Source organism: Rhinolophus sinicus, chromosome X, assembly GCF_036562045.2.
Source record: "Rhinolophus sinicus isolate RSC01 chromosome X, ASM3656204v1, whole genome shotgun sequence".
Lineage (NCBI taxonomy): Eukaryota > Metazoa > Chordata > Mammalia > Chiroptera > Rhinolophidae > Rhinolophus > Rhinolophus sinicus.
The window spans coordinates 25,453,567-25,476,028 of NC_133768.1; the positions used below are offsets into that span (position 1 = coordinate 25,453,567).

A 22,462-nucleotide genomic window follows, 5' to 3' on the forward strand; every position below is an offset into this window, starting at 1 on the left:
TGGACGCATTGGTCAATGTTGCTCAAGCAGCAGTTCGCTGTAATCAGAAGTGTCTGGACACTGATGGTAACCACTTTGAGCACCTCTTGTCATTGCAGAAGTCAAACGTGACTTGTATTCATCTTTTGTTATCGGTATATATTGAGTCTTACAATTTTAATATGGGTTTCCTTTCTTAAAATGTGTGTACATTTTTTGGCACCCTCTGTACTTAATTAATACACTATAGGCTCTGTGGATTTGTTTAAGTAAAATAGATATAAACAATTAGATTTTATTTGATGCACCACAGGGTTTAGAACCAGAACAAAGTACTTATGGCTAACGTGTAATTTTAGTATAAATCAACCTCAGCACTCCTGACATTTTGGTATGGATAATTCTTTGTTGTAGGGGGCTACTCTGTGTTTTGCAGGATGTTTTGCAGCATCCCTGGTCACTATTCACAAGATGCCAGCAGCACTTCCTCCTCCCTCAGGTGTGACAACCAAAAATATCTTCAGACATTGATAAATTCCCCTGGAGACTAAAATCACTCCTGGTTGAGAACCACTGAATTATTGAACATATGAACGAACAAATGAAAGAATGGCTGTCTTCTCATGGTCTACCTTAGCAGTGTATGTGAAACAGTACAACTTAATATACTTTTCTATCCTCTTCCTTGGTGGAACATTGTTTGCAATGCCATCTGTTTATATGTTTGTTTGTTTTTTTTCAGATGAACTACTATGCACGCGGTTGCTATTAAACCATATTTGAATGTGGTTCTGATGAACTCTAACCATAATGGCATGTTTCAGGTTCTGGCTGATTGAATTCAATATCCCAAAGGGATTAAGAAACACAGTGGAGTCTACGAAGTAGAGAGGCATCCAGAACCAGAAGTGATTTTACCATGTCACTGAATCATCTTTTTCTAACTTTGCACATTCACCCTGGCCAGTAATATTTGCATTATTTTAAATCAATATAGCAGAACTCTAAGTCATTATGCATGTCGTAACTGGACATAGTACTTGAAGTCTTGAGAGAGAGTATTTATTTAACAACGTATTATTAAACACTAGAAGTTTCTCTTTTAAATATACAACAGCAGTTAGGGTAATTTTCATTAAAAACAAAGAAAAGAGCAATTCAGTTCTGACTTCATGATTGACACACAATTAAAAAAAATTAAAGATGCTTTGTTTCTTACTATTAAGTGCTGTACCAAAATTATAGTCATTATCTAAACAACTCTTTAAATTCTTCTATAATTTGTAAACTCAAGCAATCAAATGCGTACTGAATTAAACTTGTTTTTAAAAAAAATCAGCAACAAAAACATCTGATGTTCCTCTTCTGAATAGCTTTCCCTTCAACAGGTATAGAAAACGAAGTAAACATAAGGGCTTCTGAAATCAAGGAACCAAAGAACGTCTGAAGAAACAAAAGCCCTTCTTTTGTTCACACAAAATGTTCATCTTGGGTGTCAGGTCTTCATCTAGTCTGCCATACTCAATTTTCATACTCTTGTAACTTGCTATACTTTCTACCACTCCAGCTAAGTGAACATTTTCATTAGTCTCCTGTAAAGTCAATGATGAGGTTTTGGATAAGGAATTGTGGACTTATATTTTAGATGCAAATAACTGCTAAAATCTAGAATATACAGAGAATTCATATTAATCGGTAAAAGAAAGGAAACAATACAATAGAAATTGGGCAAGGCATTTGAAGAGGGAACTCATAGAAGGAAAAATCTGAATGGCCTACAAATATGAAAATCTGTTTAACCAGGGATATGCAAATTAAGATAATAAATTCATGTCACTTCTTGTTGCGAGTGGAATGTAATTTACAATACACAATAAAGATGTGACTACTCTAATGAATCAGCAATTATACCTCTAGGTATTATCACATGGGTTTATGAGGAGACTTACAAAAAATGTTCTTTCAGCATTGTTAACAGTGAAAAAAAAAAAAGGAAATGACCTAATGTTCATTCATTCCTAATCTCATAACCCTATCGTTTGTTTTGTTACTATTCAAATCAGAAATACTTTCAACAGATTACTTCTCTATTCTAAAGTCACTTTAAATCATTGTACTTATTTTGCAGGTCCAAAATTCTATTTAGTCATAAGCAAAGTTAATCCCTCTATTCATAACTGACTCATTGAAGAAGATAATAAAAAAAAATGCTGCCTCTAACATCTGACTTCAGATATAATGGAATATACAGCATAATATCTCATAACATTTAGTTGTGAGTGAAGCACAGGAGTGTGTATGTGTATGTGCACATAATTTTGTATTTGTGTTATCGCTCCAATTATGTAAATCACTAATACCTATTATTATGCTAATACTGGAAGAAGGACTGTAATAAATGTTACCATGAATTAACATTGTGTTTCTTATCATCTATTTCATCAAATAATTTAAAAGACAGAGATGCCTATCTATCCATATTTTCTCTACATGTTATTCACAAAAGTTTTTAAAAAAAAAATCTTGAAAATTAAAAGTATGCACATATGGCTTTGTAATTTCATGGGCCAACCACTGGAATTTTAGTTATATCCTATACATTCACATGCGTTCTTTCATATTTTTCCTTTTAAATGCTTAAAAGAATTATTAATTTTAAGAAAATAAATTCTCATTTTAATGATCAGAATCTTACATAATCAGTTATTATAAATGCATTTTGAGCTTTTAAGCCTTAAAACTAAAGCTTTCTACTGTACACCTGAAATCTATGTAACTTTACTAACAATTGTCACCCCAATAAACCTTAGTTAAAAATAAAAAAGTAAAAAATAAAATAAAAATAAAGGGAAAAAAATGAAAGCTATTATTAAAATAGTTCAAGTTAAGAATTACGGCTGTTTTTATTGACTATATATGTTGTGACCTCTTATAATCAGTGATTGTTGAAGATTTCATTATATCTACAGGAGGCAACCAAGTATTTAGAAGTTAGAAGCTATGGCTTCAGAAATACTGGGCATGCAAACTCTAAGTTGTTTTGAAACTACAGAGCAAATTAAAGGCATTTATACTGGGTGATAATTTAAGTAGTTAATTTATAACTAAGGCGTTTCCATATATATATGTTATGCATATATATGCATGTATATGTAAGTATTTGGTATCCTCCATACCAAATAGTTGTACATATCCTCCATGTACAACTCCATGTATTACATATATTTATTTACTTATTTTCCCCCCCAATATGTGAATGAATGAGTCTAGTAACACTAATGCCACTGCTCAAAGGAGAACCAGGAAGAATGAGAGAAAGATATGACAAGGAAAACAGCAGATACACGGCAATTTGGAAGTATCTGGAATACAAAGGTGATTACTAAGTCGAGTACAACGGACTAAAGAAAGTAGTAACATCAGCTCATTTTGTCTATTAGATGATAGGAATACTTATAATATACAACATAGAATTGCATTTGTTAATTAGATTTATAATATACTCTTATTTTCAATGATATAGAAATTAATATAATAACTGAAATCTCAGGATACAGAACTGTATATTTAAGAGGAAATATTGCTATGACATTTCTAAACAAATTTAGTGAACAAAGTTTGGTTCCGTCTTCATTGAGAAGAATCATGTGACTTGTGACATATTTTCTCACTAATGAAATCTAGGTTTATTCTGAATTTGAATATTTCAAGTATTCCTTAAAGCTCTATCTTTAGAATGCTATGGAGTTTCATTGGAGATATTCATCTTTAATTTCCGCCAATAATTTTGGTAGATTTTTTAAAATAAAAATTTACTGGGGTGACAATGGTCAACAAAACTACATAGGTTTCAGGTGTACAATTCTGTAACACATTATCTATATATTGCATCATGTGCTCACCACCCAGAGTCAGTTCTCCTTCCATCACCATATATTTGATCCCCCTTACCCTCATCTCCCACTCCCACCCCCCTTACCCTCTGGTAACCACTAAACTCTCAAATATGAGTGGAAGTTTAAATTAGTGTAAGTTTATGAGATGGCAGTTGAAGAGTAAAATACATTTACTTAAAATAAGTATCCCCTGAAGTGTTCTTTTTAGTGTTAAATAATTTTTCTATGTATTTGTCTTTTCCTCCCCTTTTAAAATAAAATCACAAAAATTATGGCCATAGCTTCTTTTGATTTTGCTTTCTCCCCAATGTACTATCTGTAACACCAAGTCCATAGCACTTCCCAACCCCTCCCCTGAAAAAAAAGTGTTCAGTAGCTTTATGCTACTGTAGCTTCTTGGAAAGATGACAGTTATACTTGCTTTTAGAGGTATCATAATTATGTATTTACAATTTTTAGTGTTCTTCAGTGGTAACTCACAGATTTAAAGATTCCTTTAGCAACCTATTTAGTTTAGAGAGCAGAGCACAGCATTTCCTGAGGAAAACACAAGTTCACAGCCATGAGGTCAGTAGGGTAGACATTCACCAGGCAGACAAGGGGTATTGTTGCAGAGACCAGAAGGTCAAGAAGAGTACAGAGATCTGCATGGGGACCTTAGGTCATATATGTCGTATAATTTTCCCTCACCTATCAATCCAGATGTCATCCTAGAGAAGAGCAGGAGGAGAGCAAAGAAATCTGAAAGACTAACCAAGATACCAACTTCTAGAAAGAGACTGGTAAAACAGTTTCAGAGTGAGGTTCTTTTCTCTCACTACCCAACATGGGGGAAGTTTATGAAGATCAGAGAGGAATAAATAAAGAAGTTGCATTTGCGTGAATCAATGTTTGACCCCAAGAGTTAGCTATACAACTCCTCCTGCAGATTTATTATACTTATGACTATTTGCCTACGTAAGAACCTATGACAGTGTTTCTCAAAGTGTAGTTCTCAGCCCATCAGAATCAGTGTCACCAGGGAACTGCATTTTAACAAGATCCTCAGCTTATTCCACCCACGCAAAAGATGGAGAAGCTTGGCCATAGAGAGTATACACTAGGATTGGGAATGTATAAGTGTTAACCCCAGAATTATAATTCATTTCCATACTTATCTTACAAATATAACATTTCTCTTTCAATGATACAGCTTTGGAATAAACATTCCATGGATACAGTTGTTTGAGACAGACTAGTAAGAAAGGTGGCTGTATCTTTTTTAAAGTTATGATTAGAAAAATGGTACTGTTTTGAGTACTGCAAATTGCAAATGCAAAGCATTTCTGAATGTATCTGACCAGCCTGCTATTTTATAGCAACACCCACTGCCACCAAGGGGGGGTAACTTGCAAGTTCAAAACTCTCATTTAATTTCCATTGTTTCTACCCTGTATTCTGTCTGCCAATCAAAGCCATCCCTTGGGCAATAAAGTTGGTAAACCAGGTGGTCCATTCAGTCACTTAAAAAGAGGTCGCTTGAAAACTATTGGAAGTGTTCCCGTCTTTCTCCTCCACACATACTCAGAAAGAGATGACAACCATATGCAGGGCAGAGCTTTCTTTTTGAGGGAAATTAAAAAATAATGATAAAATTGCTTCCAATGTTCTCACATAAGCTAGTCCAAAGAATCATTACATAAATTTGCTTTTAACAGAGCAGCGGAAGACTGCTCAGTGAAAAATTAAAATTATAGTACGGTAAAAGCATGGTTTTAAGAAAGTATAAAAAAAGGTTTATGGTGACAAAATGGCTTTTTAAAGTATATGTGGAGCAACAGAATGATCAAGGTCTGCTTTTGAAGAAGATGGTATAATACTGGTGAATGGAAATAAAAGTTGGAACCCTTCAGTTCCTACTGGGCTTGTTTCTTGTATGTCAAGAGGAATGACATTCTGATTGCAAAGAATAAAGCAAATATCAACGAGAGGGAACTGGTGCCCAAAGTGGGTAAAGAGATTAGACAGTCCCCAGCTGCTCAGAATGAACTCTCTTGATCTAGATCAATTACATCCCAGGACACTAATAAAATTGGCAAGTCAAATGGCAAACCACTATGGGAAGATTGGAAAAGTGCAGTTTTGATTTTCAAAAGAAAAAAAAGAAGGTGTAGGCATGACATTTTAAGCTTCCAAAAAGTTATTTAAGACTTGGCTAAAAAAATGTGATGCAGAGAGAAGCCACAAACCTTCTTCAATTATTGAAGTATTTTGAAAGAATGGGAGTCAGTTGATACAGGTGGTTTGAAAAGACAAACTCTCTCATAGCTATTACATATTATTAGTGATAGAAGAAGAAAGCAAATATTTACATACCTGTTCCAAATTTTTAAAAATTAAACGTGTACTCAGTCTAGAATTTGTCATCACATTGAGTTTCTGTAAAGGATTGTTTGCTAAGAAGGGCAATGACTATTCCTATGCAATTCAAAGGTTAGTTTTCATATTTTCAGGTTATAACCTCAAGACTAGAATCTATTGGTCATAAAAAACATTCATTAGAATCCTTATTGTGAAAAGCCATGATTTTACTTGAAATTGTAAACTGTTTTTGTCTAAGAAAAAAGCCAGTAACCCAATCGAAACAAAAATTGGCAACGAATGTAATCAACAGCGCAAAGAAAAGGAAATATAAATGATTCTGAACCATTTTGATTATGAAAAAATTGATCCTCACTCAGAAAAAGAACGCAAACTTAAATCACAAAGAGATGTTTCTTTTTCTTGTTTAGCAAAGATCAAAAAGGTTTAGCAAAGAGCAAAAGGGTGGAAAAAAAATAAAAACTTCTTCCCATTACTGATGGGAGTGCTACATGAAGAGCAATATGGCCCTATTTACTAAATAATAAATACCCTTTTGACACAGCCATTTAATTTCTAGGAACTTATCCTGTGGATATACTTGCAATGTGTGAAGTGACATGAACAGACAGTTATACATTGTCATATTGTAGCAGGAGTAAAATTTGGAAACACACTAAATGTTCATTACTCAGACTATTGGTTAAATGAATTACAGTACATCCTTAAAATACAACAGTATGCAACTGTAATGAGAACACTCTTAAAGTGGAATTATGGAAAATAATTGTCAGTATATATCATTAGAGGAAAAAGACACAGTGTAGAAACAATGTTTACATTTTTCTACCAGCTGGCTTTTTAAAAAAAAGCGGACCAGAATAGAATACATATACAAACACACACACACACTCACATCCTATTCTTGGAGTGCTATTGAAAAAAAAGATAACCTTGGCAACCTATGGGGAGAAAAACTGGGTGGCTGAAAGATGGAGACATATGGGAGAATTTATAATCTTGTATGCTTTTGAATTTTGTACCATAAGAAGCTATTGTCTTTTCAATAAATAAAATGATTTACACTTTAAAAGCCTGTCATAGAAGGGTGAATTGAATCTCAACTTTGTAATAATTAACCCCATATGACCTAACTGGCACCATATCTAGTGAACTGACAGAGTACTAATTAACTCATTTTGTATAAAAGGAAAGGACATATTGTCTTAAAATTAGAAACAAAAACAAAATATCTAAACAAAAACAAGTTTCACAAAACAATACTAACTCATATAATATGCAATGCAAAGTTATCGTTTGTATTGTATTCTACATACCCTATACTGTCTTATTCTATTTCATTTTACCCATTACATTGATTTATAACTCTTCAGTAGGTCACCGGCAACCCCCTGAAAAAGAGTTCTTTCAATTATCTCCTTCTTTTCATCCTTATTACCAAAGTCCTCATCCAGGACCGTGTTGCTCCTCGGGCAGCATAGCCTCTAGGAAGATTTCTTGAGACCAGAGCTTTACAAACTTTAGTAAGTGAAAGTATCTTCCGGAGGGCTCGTTAAAACACACATTCTTGAGCTACACTCCCATCTATTCTGATTCTGGAGGTCTCTGGAGAGGCCCAAGGATTTGCATCTCTAACAAGCTTCTAGGTGATGCTTCCACTACTGCTGCGGGACTAGGGACCATGCTTCAGTAGCTGTGCTCTAAACAATACCTTGGCTGGGTTGGGTATCACTCTTTTGGGCTATCACAGCATCCTGTAAGTGTACTCACTACACTGTACTGTACATGTGTCTGCATTGATTGCACTTAGTCCACTGAGGGATATTTATACATAAACTCATCTCTAAGCAAATTGAAAATGTGGGTCACCTTAACATAGTAGGGCAAGGTAGTTCATTAATAAATGGGTTGTTAGCTGAATGGAAATTTCATTAGCTTAGCCTCATGTCTTTTTCTGCCTAAAGAGGTTGACCAGGGATATAGGCAAATTAAGTTCATGTGCATTTCAGCAATACATTTGATAAAATTCTCCAAACGAATGCTTGTGGAAAAAATAGAATAAGAACTGTGTAGGAAATGAAGCAATTGGACTTTGGCAACTAATTGAACGATTGCCAAAGGAAATTGATGGCTGAATTGATGTCAAAATAGAGGCATGTTTCCAGTGATGTACTGCAGGTCTGTGTCTTAGGATTCAGTCTATTTTTTTTCCACAACATAAAATTATAAAAGGCAGATGTAGCAAATCTGAAGTTGTAAAGAAACAAAGAGATTGCAATACACTGTATCAGAATCAGGACCTGATCACCTCCTCTCCATCTCGACTATCAACTGGATTGACGGATTAACACATTCGTTAAGGCTTTAAGTCGTTTGGGGTTAAGAAAAGATTTTCTTTCTTGGGGGGCAGAAAATGGGGGTGGGGAGTAAGGGAGGCTGTGAGCAGGAGACAGGGTGAGTGAAAATACAGAAACTGAAATCACCAGAGATGAACACTGCAGCAATACTAGCTGCAGATTGTGCTAGTGGGTTTCTTGTCTATCCTCCGCCTGGGTCAGGACTGGATCAGAAGATGGGAGGCACTGCTCCTGAGCTTCAGGGACTTTGGTGAATACGCCTGAGTAGGTCCAGGGAAGGGGCTGAAAGCCCTGCATCTAATTCCAAAAGTAGTCGACTACACAGGGCAGGATGGAGGCAATGTCAACTAGAAGCAGCACATGTGAACAAGAACTGGTGATTTTAGTCAGTAGAAGTTCAGGGTGAGTCAGCAGTGTGATACAAGTATTGCTGGAGTAAGGGACTCCACAGCGGTGAAAGGCGTGGATTATGGTGAGATCAACTTGGTGGTGTTATGGAGGCTTCACAAGTGTCCAGCCAGGGACTGCATTGCCCCTCTGTCCTTATAGAATCTTTCCCTCCTAGAGTGGCAATCTTCAGAGTGGGGTATGTCCCTTGAGGTACACAAAGACTCTCAGGGACATGTGGGCATAGATGGTGTTCATGGAATCAGTTTCCATATTCTCAGCGTCTACAAGGGATTTTTTGCGGGGCTTGTTCCTGTGGTACACACGTCATTCCGCTTATCACTGCCACGTTTTAGTTAATGAGAGTCCTTCTCCAATTTTACAAAGTAAAGCATGCCTCCTCTGATGCATCCCAATGGTGCAATGTACCCAAGACACATTTACGCCAAATCAAAGTACAATTCAGAATATTGATGACTGAAATCCTCTTTTAATCAAGGTACCATTAAACACTTATCCATCTCATTAATAGATTCATTTTCAATAAAAATCTAAGTATATTTAATAATTATTTATCAAAAGTTCCATATATTTAGGTAATTTGACATTACTAGGTATATTTAGTATTAGTAATTATAGATATAACTCAATCTAAAGGATTTAAAAAATACTTAGAGCCTTGTAGTCACAGGAAATTGTTTTTGAAATTTGAATTGAAATCCACATAGATACACTTGTCATACAGAAGTATGATAGAGTGGTTAATAAAATACTTTATAGCATAAATATATATTACATTGGAATATAATTCTTGGGGGAAGTGGAATGGAAATATGATTTAAAGAAGAAAGAGGACTGATAGGAAACTTCTATTTATTAAAGATGAACTTGTCTCATGTATTTTTTAAGTGGATGATGGTAGATATTATATTGCTATGGTATTTGGCTTTGACTGGATGCATTCAAAAGAGTACTGTTAACCCTTTAAATGTCAATATTTACAATATGCCAGGGGAGAAAAATAGATGTTGACTTTAAAATGTGCAAGAGCATACTTAGTTTTCTAAAACTATTTTGAGTTTTATAAGCAGAATGGTCTGAATACAACTGGAATGGAGGTTGTTTTGGAGCTTTCCTCCTTGACTTGGCAGGGGAGAAGGGTATGCGCTCTTCTCAACTCCCTCATGAAGAAGGAAATTGTAAAAGCTATACCACTTCCCTTTTGCCCAATAAAGTCTTAGTCCTGCTGTTTGAACTCTCTGTTCCAGGAATTCTCAATTCAAGAAGCTTTTCTCAAGTTTACAATCTTATCCTTATATGCGCCATTTGGTTTGGTCAAAGACGAAAATCTCATGACTATCCGGAGTCTTTATTTATTTATTTGTTTTCTTGGAGTGGTTTCCTGGTAGCAACCTGTTGCTTTCTTTTGAAAAGGAGGGTATTTTGCAAGCTTAACTTTTCTTATCAAAATTCCAGCTACAACAAGAAAGATCTCGTGTAATGTATCTTTCTATGGCCTTAGGAAAATATGTTCCCACCTCAGTTTTATCTTAATTCAAAAGAGTCCTGGGATAATTGGTTCCATTTTTCCTTTTTAATGAGGAGGAAAGCCAGGTTAAAAAGAGTAAGGAGTTAAGCAATGTCATAAAGCCAGTAAGTATCAGACCTGGGATTTCAACTTGTGTCTTTTGCTTCTCTCCCCATTATCATGCTTCTTCAACTCAGCAATGGTTTTTAGAGTTGACTAGAGGGAGTGGAAAGTAAGAGGAAGAATTATGACCGCCTCCCCCCCCCCCCCCCCGTGTTCAAAGAGACAGGTTGGTACCGAATTCCACTTATCCCCAAAGTTCCACCATCTTCAAGGTTTTACTGGAGCCAGGATTATCCTTTTGCCAGAACCAACCTAAACTTGGGGCGGGGGGGGGTGGTGGTGTTAATTTTCAATAAACCTCTGTCTAGTTGCATGGTGAATGAGAATATTGTGGCTTTTTGTCCGATAACTTTCATCTACTATTTTTCAGGACAGATTCCACAGAAATATTTTCATATCTAATAGAAAACACAAACTTTTTTTCTAGGAAAGAAGATTAGACAGAAAAGAGGTCAGTGTCCTCTTTTCTGTTTCTCACTTCCCCAACACCACCCTTTAAACAATAAAAATAAATTATAAACACTGGAAACCAATACAAAATAATATTGAATGTTAACTATAATTGGAAAATAAAAATAGATAAATAAATAAATAAAAATAAACTAAATCAGATATCTTATTCAGTTTAACCTGAGCTATAAACATCTATCTAAGGGACTACTATTTGGATGGGAATTATTTCATTCCAGTGAACTAAGTGACATTAACCTCTGTTAGACCTTTCTCTTTCCACTCTAGCCCCTCAACTCACTACATTCACTTGAGCTTTATGGTCCTTGTCCTTGTAGGAGCCTCTCAAGGGACTTAGGAACTTTAAAAGTAACCACCTAAAGTTGAAAATGTTACTTGGAAATGAACTGGATATTCTATATTCTCAGATGAGCTTTGAAGACATCAAGATAGCCCTATGGTGTAGCCTCAGCCACACACACAAAGTTTAGTCCACAGCATCCATAAGATTACATATTAGGTCCAAATAAAATCGCAAAAGTCTCCTCCTCAACTATTGGTGGGTCCTTCGATAGATGACTGCATAAAGAAGATGTGATACACACACACACACACACACACACACACACACACACACAGACAATGGAGTACTACTCTGACATGAGAAGAGATGAAATAGTGCCATTTGCAACAGCATGGATGGATCTTGAGCAGGGTTTCCACCCATTCTCAGGAATTTGTTTCACTTTCCCGTTCCCAAATCCTGAGAAGAGTTGGTCGGGAAATTGGGAAAATTGGCTCCTTGAACCCAGTAATACCCACAATGGGAAATAAATGTACTACTCACAATGTATCTCTTAGACATTTTTCCTATTTATCGCTAGGGTTTCCGGGTGGGTATTCCCATCCGTTCTCGGAATTTTTTTTCACTTTTCCATTCCCAAATCCCGAGAAAAGTTGGTTGGGAAATTGGGGAAATCGGCTCCTTGAACCCAGGTGGTTGGCCGTTTCGGCCATCACTTTCTGGAAATGATTCATTGTGGGGAACAGAAAACAGTTTATATCTCGGGATTCGGGAACTGGAAAAGTGAAAAAAATTCCTGAGAACGGGCGGGAATTCCTGCCTGGAAACCATAATCTTGAGATTATGGTAAGTGATGTAAATCAGACAGAAAAAGTCGAGAACCATATGATTTCACTGATATGTGGGATATAAAACTGAAAGCAGCAAAGAAACAAGACAAATAAACAAACAAAAACTCATAGACACAGACAACACTTCAGTGGTTATCAGTGGGAGGGGGGTGGTAGAAGAGGGTAAAGAGGGTCAAATACATGGTGATGGAAGGAGAACTGACTCTGGGTGATGATATGCAGATGATGTATTACAGAATTGTACACTTGAAACCTATGAAATTGTACTAACTATTGTGACCTCAATAAATTTTAATAAAAACAATGTTTTGTGCCACAGAAACAACCACATTTCCTAATCATAGGAATTCCCATTAGGTCTGTAACCATGGCAATCTGAAGCATTTTGTCATTTACACGTAGTTGTTGTTTTCCTCTGAGGCTTCCCTGAAAGTTCTTGCCATCGGCTACAGGCCAGAATGCTTGTCTTCATGAAAAACGACTGTCTTAGAGACCCACGGGAAGGACTATGCTAGCTCCTCTAGTATGCTAGGGCACAGGCTTCTGATAGCTTTGCTGAAATAACTCTGAGGCCATTCCACTAGACTGAATGAAGCAGGATGGTCAGGACTCTAGTGGAGACGCCGATGGGTTTATGACGCTGCTAACCCAAGATCACGCAGATGAGAATCAACTACATAGAACTGTATGAACTGATGAAGCATGATTTGATTAGGGCTTTTGTTTGGAATGCCGCTGATGCTTTAGTGTTCTACTTTCTTGATATAAGAGACTCCTTTTTCTTCTCTCTTAAGCTACGGATAACTCATAGCAATTTAGTAGATTATACTTTTGTAAACAGAAATCAAACATTGACCTTTTTCTCTCTGTTTCATCCCTTCAGAATTCAGAAACTCTTGTTGAGTATTCTTAATTTCATGATGATACAATTATTTGCACAGGTTCACTAAGAATCTGTCCTTCTTGTATAAGGAAATAATTGAGAAAATTATATAACCAAAGCTTTGACTGGAATGTCATCTTTGAGAATGGTGTGAATAGAATTAGATATGACCAGGCCATTTGAAGGACCCACAGTTGACTTTTTAGAGACAATGCTTACAAAGCCCTCTTGGGAACACTGTCCTGGTACCTGGCTTACAGGATGTCCAGATTTACAAGTGAACAAGAAAGGTCACTTTCTGGCAGGCTTAGGAAGTCTCTGGATAGTTTGAGAACTTTGTGAGAACAGAAGAATTCACCCAAATCTATAAGTACTACAGGTAGGATTGATCGCAAGATCTTGGCTTGGCTTTCTAACCTCTTGAGGCTTTTAAAAACCGAATGCCCATTGATAGACAACTGGATAAAGAAACTGTGGTACATTCATACAATGGAGTGTTACTTGGCCATTAAAAAGAATGAAATCTTACCATTTCCAACAACATGGATGGACCTAGAGAATACTATGCTACATGAAATAAGTCAGAATGAGAAAGACAAATGCCATATGGTCTCACATATCTGTGGAATCTAAAGAACTGAATAAATGAACAAACAAAATAGAAATAGAGATATAGAGAAAAAACTGAGGGTTGCTAGATGGGAGGGGATGGAGATGGGGGAGAAGGTGAAGGGATTAGAAAGTACAAATTAGTAGCCACAATATAGTCACGGGGATATGAAATACAGTATGGGGAATATAATCAGTAATGTAAGGATTATGTGGGGTGCTAGATGGGCACTGGAATTATCAGGGAGATCACTTCAGAGACTGAGTAGATGCCTGACCAATGCTCCATACACCTGAAACTGAAGTAGAATAATACTGAATGTCAACTAAAATATATATATACATATATATGTGTGTGTGTGTATATATATGTGTGTGTGTGTATATATATATATATACACACACACATACATATATGCAATATAAAGTACAGCTTAGGGAATATAGTCAATGGTATTGGAACAGCTATATATGATGTCAGGAGTAACAGATTGGGGGGGAAGGTTATCACTTTGTGGGGGGTATAAACGTCTAACTATTACATTGCTTTGTACACCTGAAACTAATTTTTTTTAAAAAGGTCAAATCTGAGATTCTTTATGAAAACTTTCAGCAAAAGCAAGTCTTAAAAGGCCTGCATGGTCAACTACTATCCTTGTTGCACCTATGTAAATAAAGAACCCAGCCTTATTTTGTAAACAGGAATAATCTTACTTTGGGTATCTTCATGAAATGGGAGGTGACTGTAGAGAAAAATTTTATGTTTCAAAAGAAAGCTATAGTACATCCTTGTGGCTTATCAGATTCTAGTCCTGTTCATTGCCTTTGAGCTAGTTTGCATTTCCTTGTAAACTACACACATTTTGTTACCTACCTGTCAATTGGACTGAATGCTGCTTTCTTTCACATTCTGTCAGTTCTTAACAAATTTTCAATTCTAGTTTCCTTTAATATCTGCATGCAATACTCCACACTAATGTTTCCCATTGTTTTGTCTGGTTTTCCTGATTTGGCATTACAGAGAACTAACTAAAAGCTGACTGCCCAGATCCTTATTCAGACTCTGGATTGCCTTGCATTTAAACTTTCTCCCCAGGATCTAAAGAAGCCCTGAGAGCTGAAGCTGGACAACTTCAAAGGTCTCATCAGCACAGCAAATTATGTATGGACAACCTTCATGCCTGAAGCTGCTGCTGTGTGGGCCACTCAGGAAGTTCACTGGAACTCCCACGTCTTTCATGCTGCACTCCAGGAAATAACCATGACTCTGGACAATCTTCCCTGAACCTCTCTGATGTGTGTGCCATCACCGAAAACATTCCAACTGTCATCAAATGGCCACTGTCATTCTCACTCTACCATCTAAAGATGTTTCCAACTCAACTTCTAGGAGTATTCTTGACTGGCTGTTCTCTGAACTCAGAGATTGGGTTTACAGTCTGTTCCAACCATTAATCTGTGTTTTTCTTCTTACTTCCATAAAAAATCTCCTTCATTACATACGTGATCGCTCACGCGATCCAGCAAATATTTTCTACTACCAAGTTATAAAGTCAGTTCAACTAGTCCTTCAACAACAGAAAGTTTGTGAAATGAACTACATGAGTTAGCTCTCCTAAGTTGTTCAACAAGAAACCTTGTTTCCCTTGAAAAAAAAGAAGGCACTGACAAAGATGGTCTTAATAGTTCTCCTTAGCTTGACTAAACTTTCGACAGGGTTCTTTCTGATTATAGGCCTGACCTGTCTTTTCTTAGCACATTTACTTCAGAAAACTTTTAATTGTAAATTCCTTCCCTGCTTCTTTGAGAGGTAAATCTTCTACAAAAGAGGAATATCTTTCTCAAGGACCTGGGAGCCATCCTCTTGAAATATAAATATCAAGAAGTATAGCACCCATCTCCCTGTCTCTGTGGGAAGACAGTAGTCTATCTTCAGTAAGTGATAATTAGCCAACACAGATGGCCTAATCACATTAACAAAGCTCCCCTCTAATGTTCTCCAGTTCTCTTCTAAGAGCACATCCCAATGCTTAAAATCCTTCTTGCCTTTTGTTGCATGGAGTTGAGTTCAATCTCTCTCCCCTATTGCAATAGTCTCGAATAAAGTCTTCCTTGTGTAGTAAGTTGTCAACTGCAATTTTTCTTTGACAACCCTCATAGCAGTGTGAACACATGCAGAGGATTTTGGTGTTCAGATACTTTATCATTCAGTCACTACGAGCGGGTCCTTTGGCAGTTTTTAGTGTGGATTTGACATCATAGGGAATAAAGTTTCTTATGCGGTAAGGAAGACCCAGCAGAGTAGTATGTTGTATTTATTTATAGACCACAGAAGGCAAGTCATTTTGGAGGGGAGGAAAACACGCACCCTGTTGTCAATATGAAAGCATTTCAACTCAGTAAAACTTAACATGAAATTATGTGTCCCCCCCCCCAGGTCATATTTTAATAAAAAGTTTGAAAAGCAGTCGTTAGGTAGTTTTATGTCAGATAAATAGTATACCTGCAGCTCATTACTGAAACCATTCATTAAAGATTAAAAACGTAAGACCTTTTATAGAAATTTTAACTGGTCCCTGGTTCTTAGCATTCAATTATCATTTCCGAAATCTGAAATCAACATATTTTATGTCTAAATTGAGAATACATTTGAAAATCAAAATTCAAAGGCATGCCTTCTAGTGGGCTGAGTGATGGGAAAGGGCTGTGATTACGCCTAATTTTCACCCTCTACATCATGGTCTCATTGATTATGTTTCTCAGCTTGCAAAGGGTTTTGTGAGGTGATTTTCAAGATGAATATTGCTATTTGCAGGATTTCCTGAATAGGAATATTTTGGGAGTAAATTGTACAAACCAAGCGATGTGCAGTCAATTTTCACTCCAGCATAAACAATGTGTTAGAACAGAACCCTTAAGGCTTTTTCTTTTCTTTCTTTCTTTTCTTTTTTTTTTTTTAATTTGGGTTTCATTACATAGCTAGCTGCATTTCATCAATAAGCATGGACTGCCAGGCAGGCAAAACTGAGGCTCACAGTGGGAATTACATATTTTTCCAACAGGTGCTCAGAGTCTGACTAGAGAAAATAAATAGCCTCAATGGCAAGACCTTAGGCCCTTTGTTTCAGAGGGAGTCATGCCCATCATGGCCAGACCCCTCCAAAATTACTTAAATTTAGGAAACGGAGGCAGCTTGTACATGGACTTCCTTTGCATTAAATAATTTCTCAGATTTTGAAAAGGTGTTTCTTTCTCGGTGTTAAAAAATGGGCATGTCCTCAAAACTGTTTAATAAAAAGTTTCGTTTTTCAGTAGTTTAAAGTTAAGCAAGGTCGTTTCCCCCCATCTTTCTTTAACTGAATAAAGGTGTACTCTCTTTAAGCAGAGGGCTATAGCAGGCTGTGCAGACCCATATGTTATAGCAGATGAACTATGCAATGTAAATAAATAACTTACTAGACAGTGACTATAGATACAAGCGAGACAAAGAGGGATCAAAAACTAGGTGAATCAGTTATTCACAAAGGTCACTATTCTCTGATTACAAACTAGGGGTTCTGAGAATTATGGGAGGAATATCTCAAGTCATCCTATATATGATTTTATGATTTTTTTCTTTTCTTATTTGCCTTGGATACAGCTACAAGCAGAAGAAAAAGGCTAAGGGAATATTTTTGAAATCTACACTGAGAGATGAAAAACTCAGAATACGCACAAAGGACTGAAGCCAAGGAATTTTACTGCCAGAAAAAAAGTGGCTGCCTCTCCCCTCAGCGAGTTAAATCAAGCTGCAGGAGGCAAATATCATGATTTCTCTGAAACTACACACAATATCGAGAGTGGTGACTTATAGCTTTGATAAAGGAAAGTGATTAACACAGCTGAGAGTGGCTTTCATTCCAAACTGCAGGAACCCAATTGGCAGGAACCTATGGGCCGTGGACAAACAAAACCCCAATGCAAGTTTTCAATATTTGGGAACTATTCAGGGGGCACAGACTTGGACAAAGTCACTTTGGTTGAGTCAACAACATCCATTTGTATCAGAGGACTCTATCTTTTCTCTTAAATATATTCCATATACAGAGATAGCTACCAGTGAATATATTTTTCATCATTTTAATGAAGAAGCACATTTTAATTTAAGATTATGTTTAAAAGTAAAGGAATGTGCTTTCATCTGTGAGTTACAAAAAGCTATTTCTGGTTGGGAACAAAGAATCTATGGCTTTTTATTCTTTGCAATACAAAGTCAAGAAATATTTAATAACATACTAGATCCAAAATAATTGAGAATCTGGCTGAGGTCTTTGTTTATTGGACCGAGTAACAGTACTTCTTTGTTGAGATTATTTATTGACTAATGAAAACTCAGTATCACTGAGATGCAGTTGCTTTGGAGAAAGGGTGCTTATCGCATACCTCTGAGGACACTGTATTACTAGACAGGAAAACATTAAAGGGGTCCCAGAAATGATGGCTTTCCTGAATGATGATGTGGCTTTGCACTCACTCAGGTTTGTCCCTGTGATCACACATGACCTACATCCATGGTGACTAGGACATCAGAAGCCATGCCTTGGTGTCCGGACCTCCAGTGAGTCATCACTGTACAGGCTGTGTTATTACCTGTCCTACTGTGACTTGAATGTAATCATCGGACTGAATCCAAGATCATCCCACTGGTTGAGCAGCCTGAGTTTTGCACTGATGAAATGACGTCTATCAGTGATTTACACAATGTCACCTGCTCTTGGGGGTAGCTATCAGAACAGTAGATATAAATATCATGAAGAGGTAGGGTAGAAGTAGTGGAGTGCACTTTGCAATTATAACTCATTTTAGTTATATCAAAGTGTCTCTCTCTCTCTCTCTCTCTCTCTCTCTCTCTCTCTCTCTTTCTCTCTCTCTCGCTTTTCCCCTTAATCTCACTCAAGCCCACCTTTCCTCAACTTTCACTCTTCTGCTCTAGAAGATCCTCACACTTCATTTTATCCTTGCCTTCTTTCCTAGCAAAACAGCAACTAGATGGAGATAAAAATATTAAGTTGTTATAATCCTGGAAAGTAAATAAATGGAATGATTTGGGTCAATGAATTAAAAGAAAAACTTGACTTAAAGATGTTATTTATTTAGTCTGAAATTGCCTATCATTACGTTAATTAATAGGTTGTGATTTCAACTGAATTGGTTTATACGATTGACTACTGAATGTTGGTGGCCCACAGCAGATGCAAAACAGTGCACCATGTTGGGAAAAGTCCTTAGAATATGATTCTGGGACTGGAGAGAAGATAGGAACAATCAACGTGAACAGGGACACTAAAGAAAGGAGATGGTGGTGTCCGATTGGCACGCTTGTCTGGAGCCCTAGGATTACTTGAGCATCTTGTTACCATTCTGGGTACCTTGTTATTGCCTTTATTTGTTGATTCAAAACTACTAACTACCTACCATATAATGAGTCCTGGGATGGAGGTATTCAGAACTCAGTGGGATAAGGGAGATAATTAAGGAGATGCCCTCTGCATTCAAAGAACAATGTGATTAGGGACTCAGATTGTTGCGGAAAGACGGTGAGGACCGAGAGACACAAACGGCACCTAGAGGTCAAGGAAAACTCAGCTTTATTACACTAGTGGGCCCAGTGGGATATTTCCCAAAGAACTGAGCACTGACTGGGGTCAGGGGCTTTACTTTTATATGCTTAGGCCTCTGGGTTGAGGGGACAGACTGGCCGGGGTGCCAGGGAGATCCGTCCCAAGCAGCTGTGATCCCTCAACTTTGTTTTGACAGGGAGGCCTCTAACTATGGTGCCTGCAGGAGACAGCTCCGATAAGGTATAGGAAGAGGAGGGGGCCGAGCTCTTAGGGGGAGCTTGCCGGAGATGGCTCCAATAAGGGGGAAATTGGGCTCTTAGGGTAGGCCTGCAGGAAAACTGTCTCAACATATTCCCCTCTGTCAAGATCTGTAAAATTTAAGTGTAAATCAATGTCAAAAGGCCATAGGAGATGGATACAGAGGTTTATAAGAAATCCTAAAAGAGTTTTTAACTCTCCATGGGGTATGGCAGAAAGCTTTGAAGAAACAATGACATTGAATTCAGTCTTAAAGGATGGAGGAAAATTCATCATGTGAAAAAAAGGGAAAGAAGTCATTTAAAGAACAGAGAAGATCAAGAACAGAGAGACATGGCATGAAAGCACATGCATCTAAGGATACCATATAATTTGTTGGAGCTAGAATAGAAGGAGAGGTTGTTGCCAGAATAAGAGGAGAGAAAGGTAAACTGGAGTCAGTCTGAGAGGGTTTTATAATGTCTACTAAAGAGTCTGTAATTTATTTTGTAGGTATCTAAATCTCCTAAATGATGTCAGTTTTAGGTAAGGAGTCAACAAACATATACTGTGTTTCCCCGAAAATAAGATCTAATTGGAAAATAAGCCCTAGCATGATTTTTCAGGATGACATCCCCAAACATAAGCCCTAATGCGTCTTTTGGAGCAAAAATTAATATGAGACCCAGTCTTATTTTCAGGGAAACACAGTATTAAGTAAATTAAAATAGGGATGGAAAATGGATTGGAGTAGCAAATATGATGAAGGCATTCTAGTGCTATGAGTTTAATGAATACATTATTGCTAGTAAATGCTGGAAGAAAATGCTAGTCAAATAATAGTAATAACAATAGTAACAATCACCAACATTGCAACAACGATGATAATGATGACAACAAATGAGAAACTTAGTTTAGTGATATTGCTGTTGTTTTAGAAAACAATATTTAAAGCAAAAAAGCCCCTACCTTAATGTCAAATGGCCCTGTTTGATTTGGTTGATTGTAAATTTCCAACTGATTCCTGATAGGAGAAAGCCACAGAAGCAGATGATTTAACTGCTCTTCAAGCTGTCCAAGGTCTTTTATGTGAGACTCAATTTCTCCTTGTTTCTCAGGTAAATATCTAGAAACCTGTAAGGAAATAAAAAAGCGAAAAGATTGTTATGGTTTAAATAAAAATGGGAAAAGAAATATTTTCAAAAGTCATTTGTTATAAAATGTTACAGAAATTTACAGTATTTGGTATTTTAACAGCATGATATTGATTACTTACATGTGTTACATGGTAGGATTTAATTTATGTATTACAAATCATTGATTAATAGTCTTCCCCCCAATTTCATGCTTAAAAGGACAATAAGCCTTTTCTTGGAAATTCAAAACACACAGCCACACAGATGAAAACCCAACACCAACCAATAAAAGTAAAGGAGTGTATTCTTTACTTAACCACTCACTTATTAAACATAATGGTGTGTTGTATATTATATGCCAGACACTCTGCTTTTATAAGTGCTTCTAACTTTCTTTTATGTGAAGAAAAACTGTACAAGGAAATTATTTAATGTGCAAAGAAAATTAGCGAGGTAAGCTTTTTTGTGCGCTATAGTGTATAGGCCCTAGTATAACCAAGCAAAACAGAATCAGATGACTGGAATAAAAAGTACAAAGGACATTTGGATTAGAGCAGAATATAGAAGAATAATTATAGGCTATTTTTATTAAGGGCTTACTATAATATATGCCAAGCACCATGTTTGCAAATTTCACATTTACTGTCTTCTTGAATCTACCCAACAACCATTTGATATAGATACTATTATTATCCCAGTTTTATAAATGGATGATAGCACTGGGGTTGAGAATGTAAAATAACTTGGGAAGCAGAATGATATGCAGTTCAACACTGTGGGTTCTGGAGCTAGGCAGCTTGGTTTTAAATCCTAGTTCTAGCACTTTCCTGGTACTTTCTTGGGGACAATGATAGTGTCTGCTTCATAGGGTCATTGTAAGGATTAAATAAAGTCATCCACATAAATAGCTTGGAGCAATGCTCAGAATGATGGTGAATGACAATACAGTCATTAAATATTAATGACTATTGCTCAAGCTCAAGTGTAAGTAGAGAACTAGAATACGAAAGCTTGAAGCCTTTTTCTTCAGATTATCAAGGGCTAAAACAGGTACACAGAAATAAAGAATGTAAACTTGCAATAGCAAATCTTTGTAATAATATTAATGATACTATTCTAATAATATAAACATAACATTACACTGTAATATGAACAAAATGCTATAATATATAGCTATTATATAATATTATCGCAGTACTATGAATAATAATAGAGAACATTTTAAAAGTAACTAGATAAGCCCACTAATATACTAGTGCATCATCTAAATGATGCCCCACACTTTGGAACAATTGCTTTAGATACTTTTAAAAGAACTAACTAATGAACTATTACAAAATATATGGGGTGAAAAGGACAAAATAACCAGTCAATTAATTTACAGGGGAAGGAATTTTACATAAACTCTTATTATATGTAAACAATATGCATTCTGATGTATATTGCACATACATTTCTATATATTGCAAAAATGCATGTGGAGGCATGAACAAAGGGTTAACATCCAGCCTGGATAACCTCAGGCTCTCACAACAATGTCTCCTTGGAACAATGACTTGAAGATGGATGGAAAATGTTGGACCTGCCTTATTTGTTGTATGCAACTATATCTGGATTGGGGATCTGTGAGTTAGAATATAGACCTGGAGTCTATATGACTGAAATGATGTAAAATATGGAAGGGAAATACAGGCTGCAGCTTTTATAAGGTGACCTGCACAAACCCTGGTTTTCATTCCTGGCAACATTTCTTGGTGTGGG

At 36.5% G+C, this 22,462-nt stretch overlaps 1 protein-coding gene across 8 annotated transcripts in view; it reads right to left on the bottom strand.

The window, feature by feature from the left end:
- The window catches only part of DMD (dystrophin), a 2,125,071-nt gene that overhangs the window by 716,875 nt on the left and 1,385,734 nt on the right, over positions 1-22,462 (bottom strand). For all 8 annotated transcript variants that reach the window (XM_074323908.1, XM_074323912.1, XM_074323913.1 and 5 more), the window contains one exon: positions 20,535-20,699. In XM_074323908.1, coding sequence (XP_074180009.1) covers positions 20,535-20,699 — 165 coding nt within the window. The remainder of the gene's footprint in view (positions 1-20,534; positions 20,700-22,462) is intronic.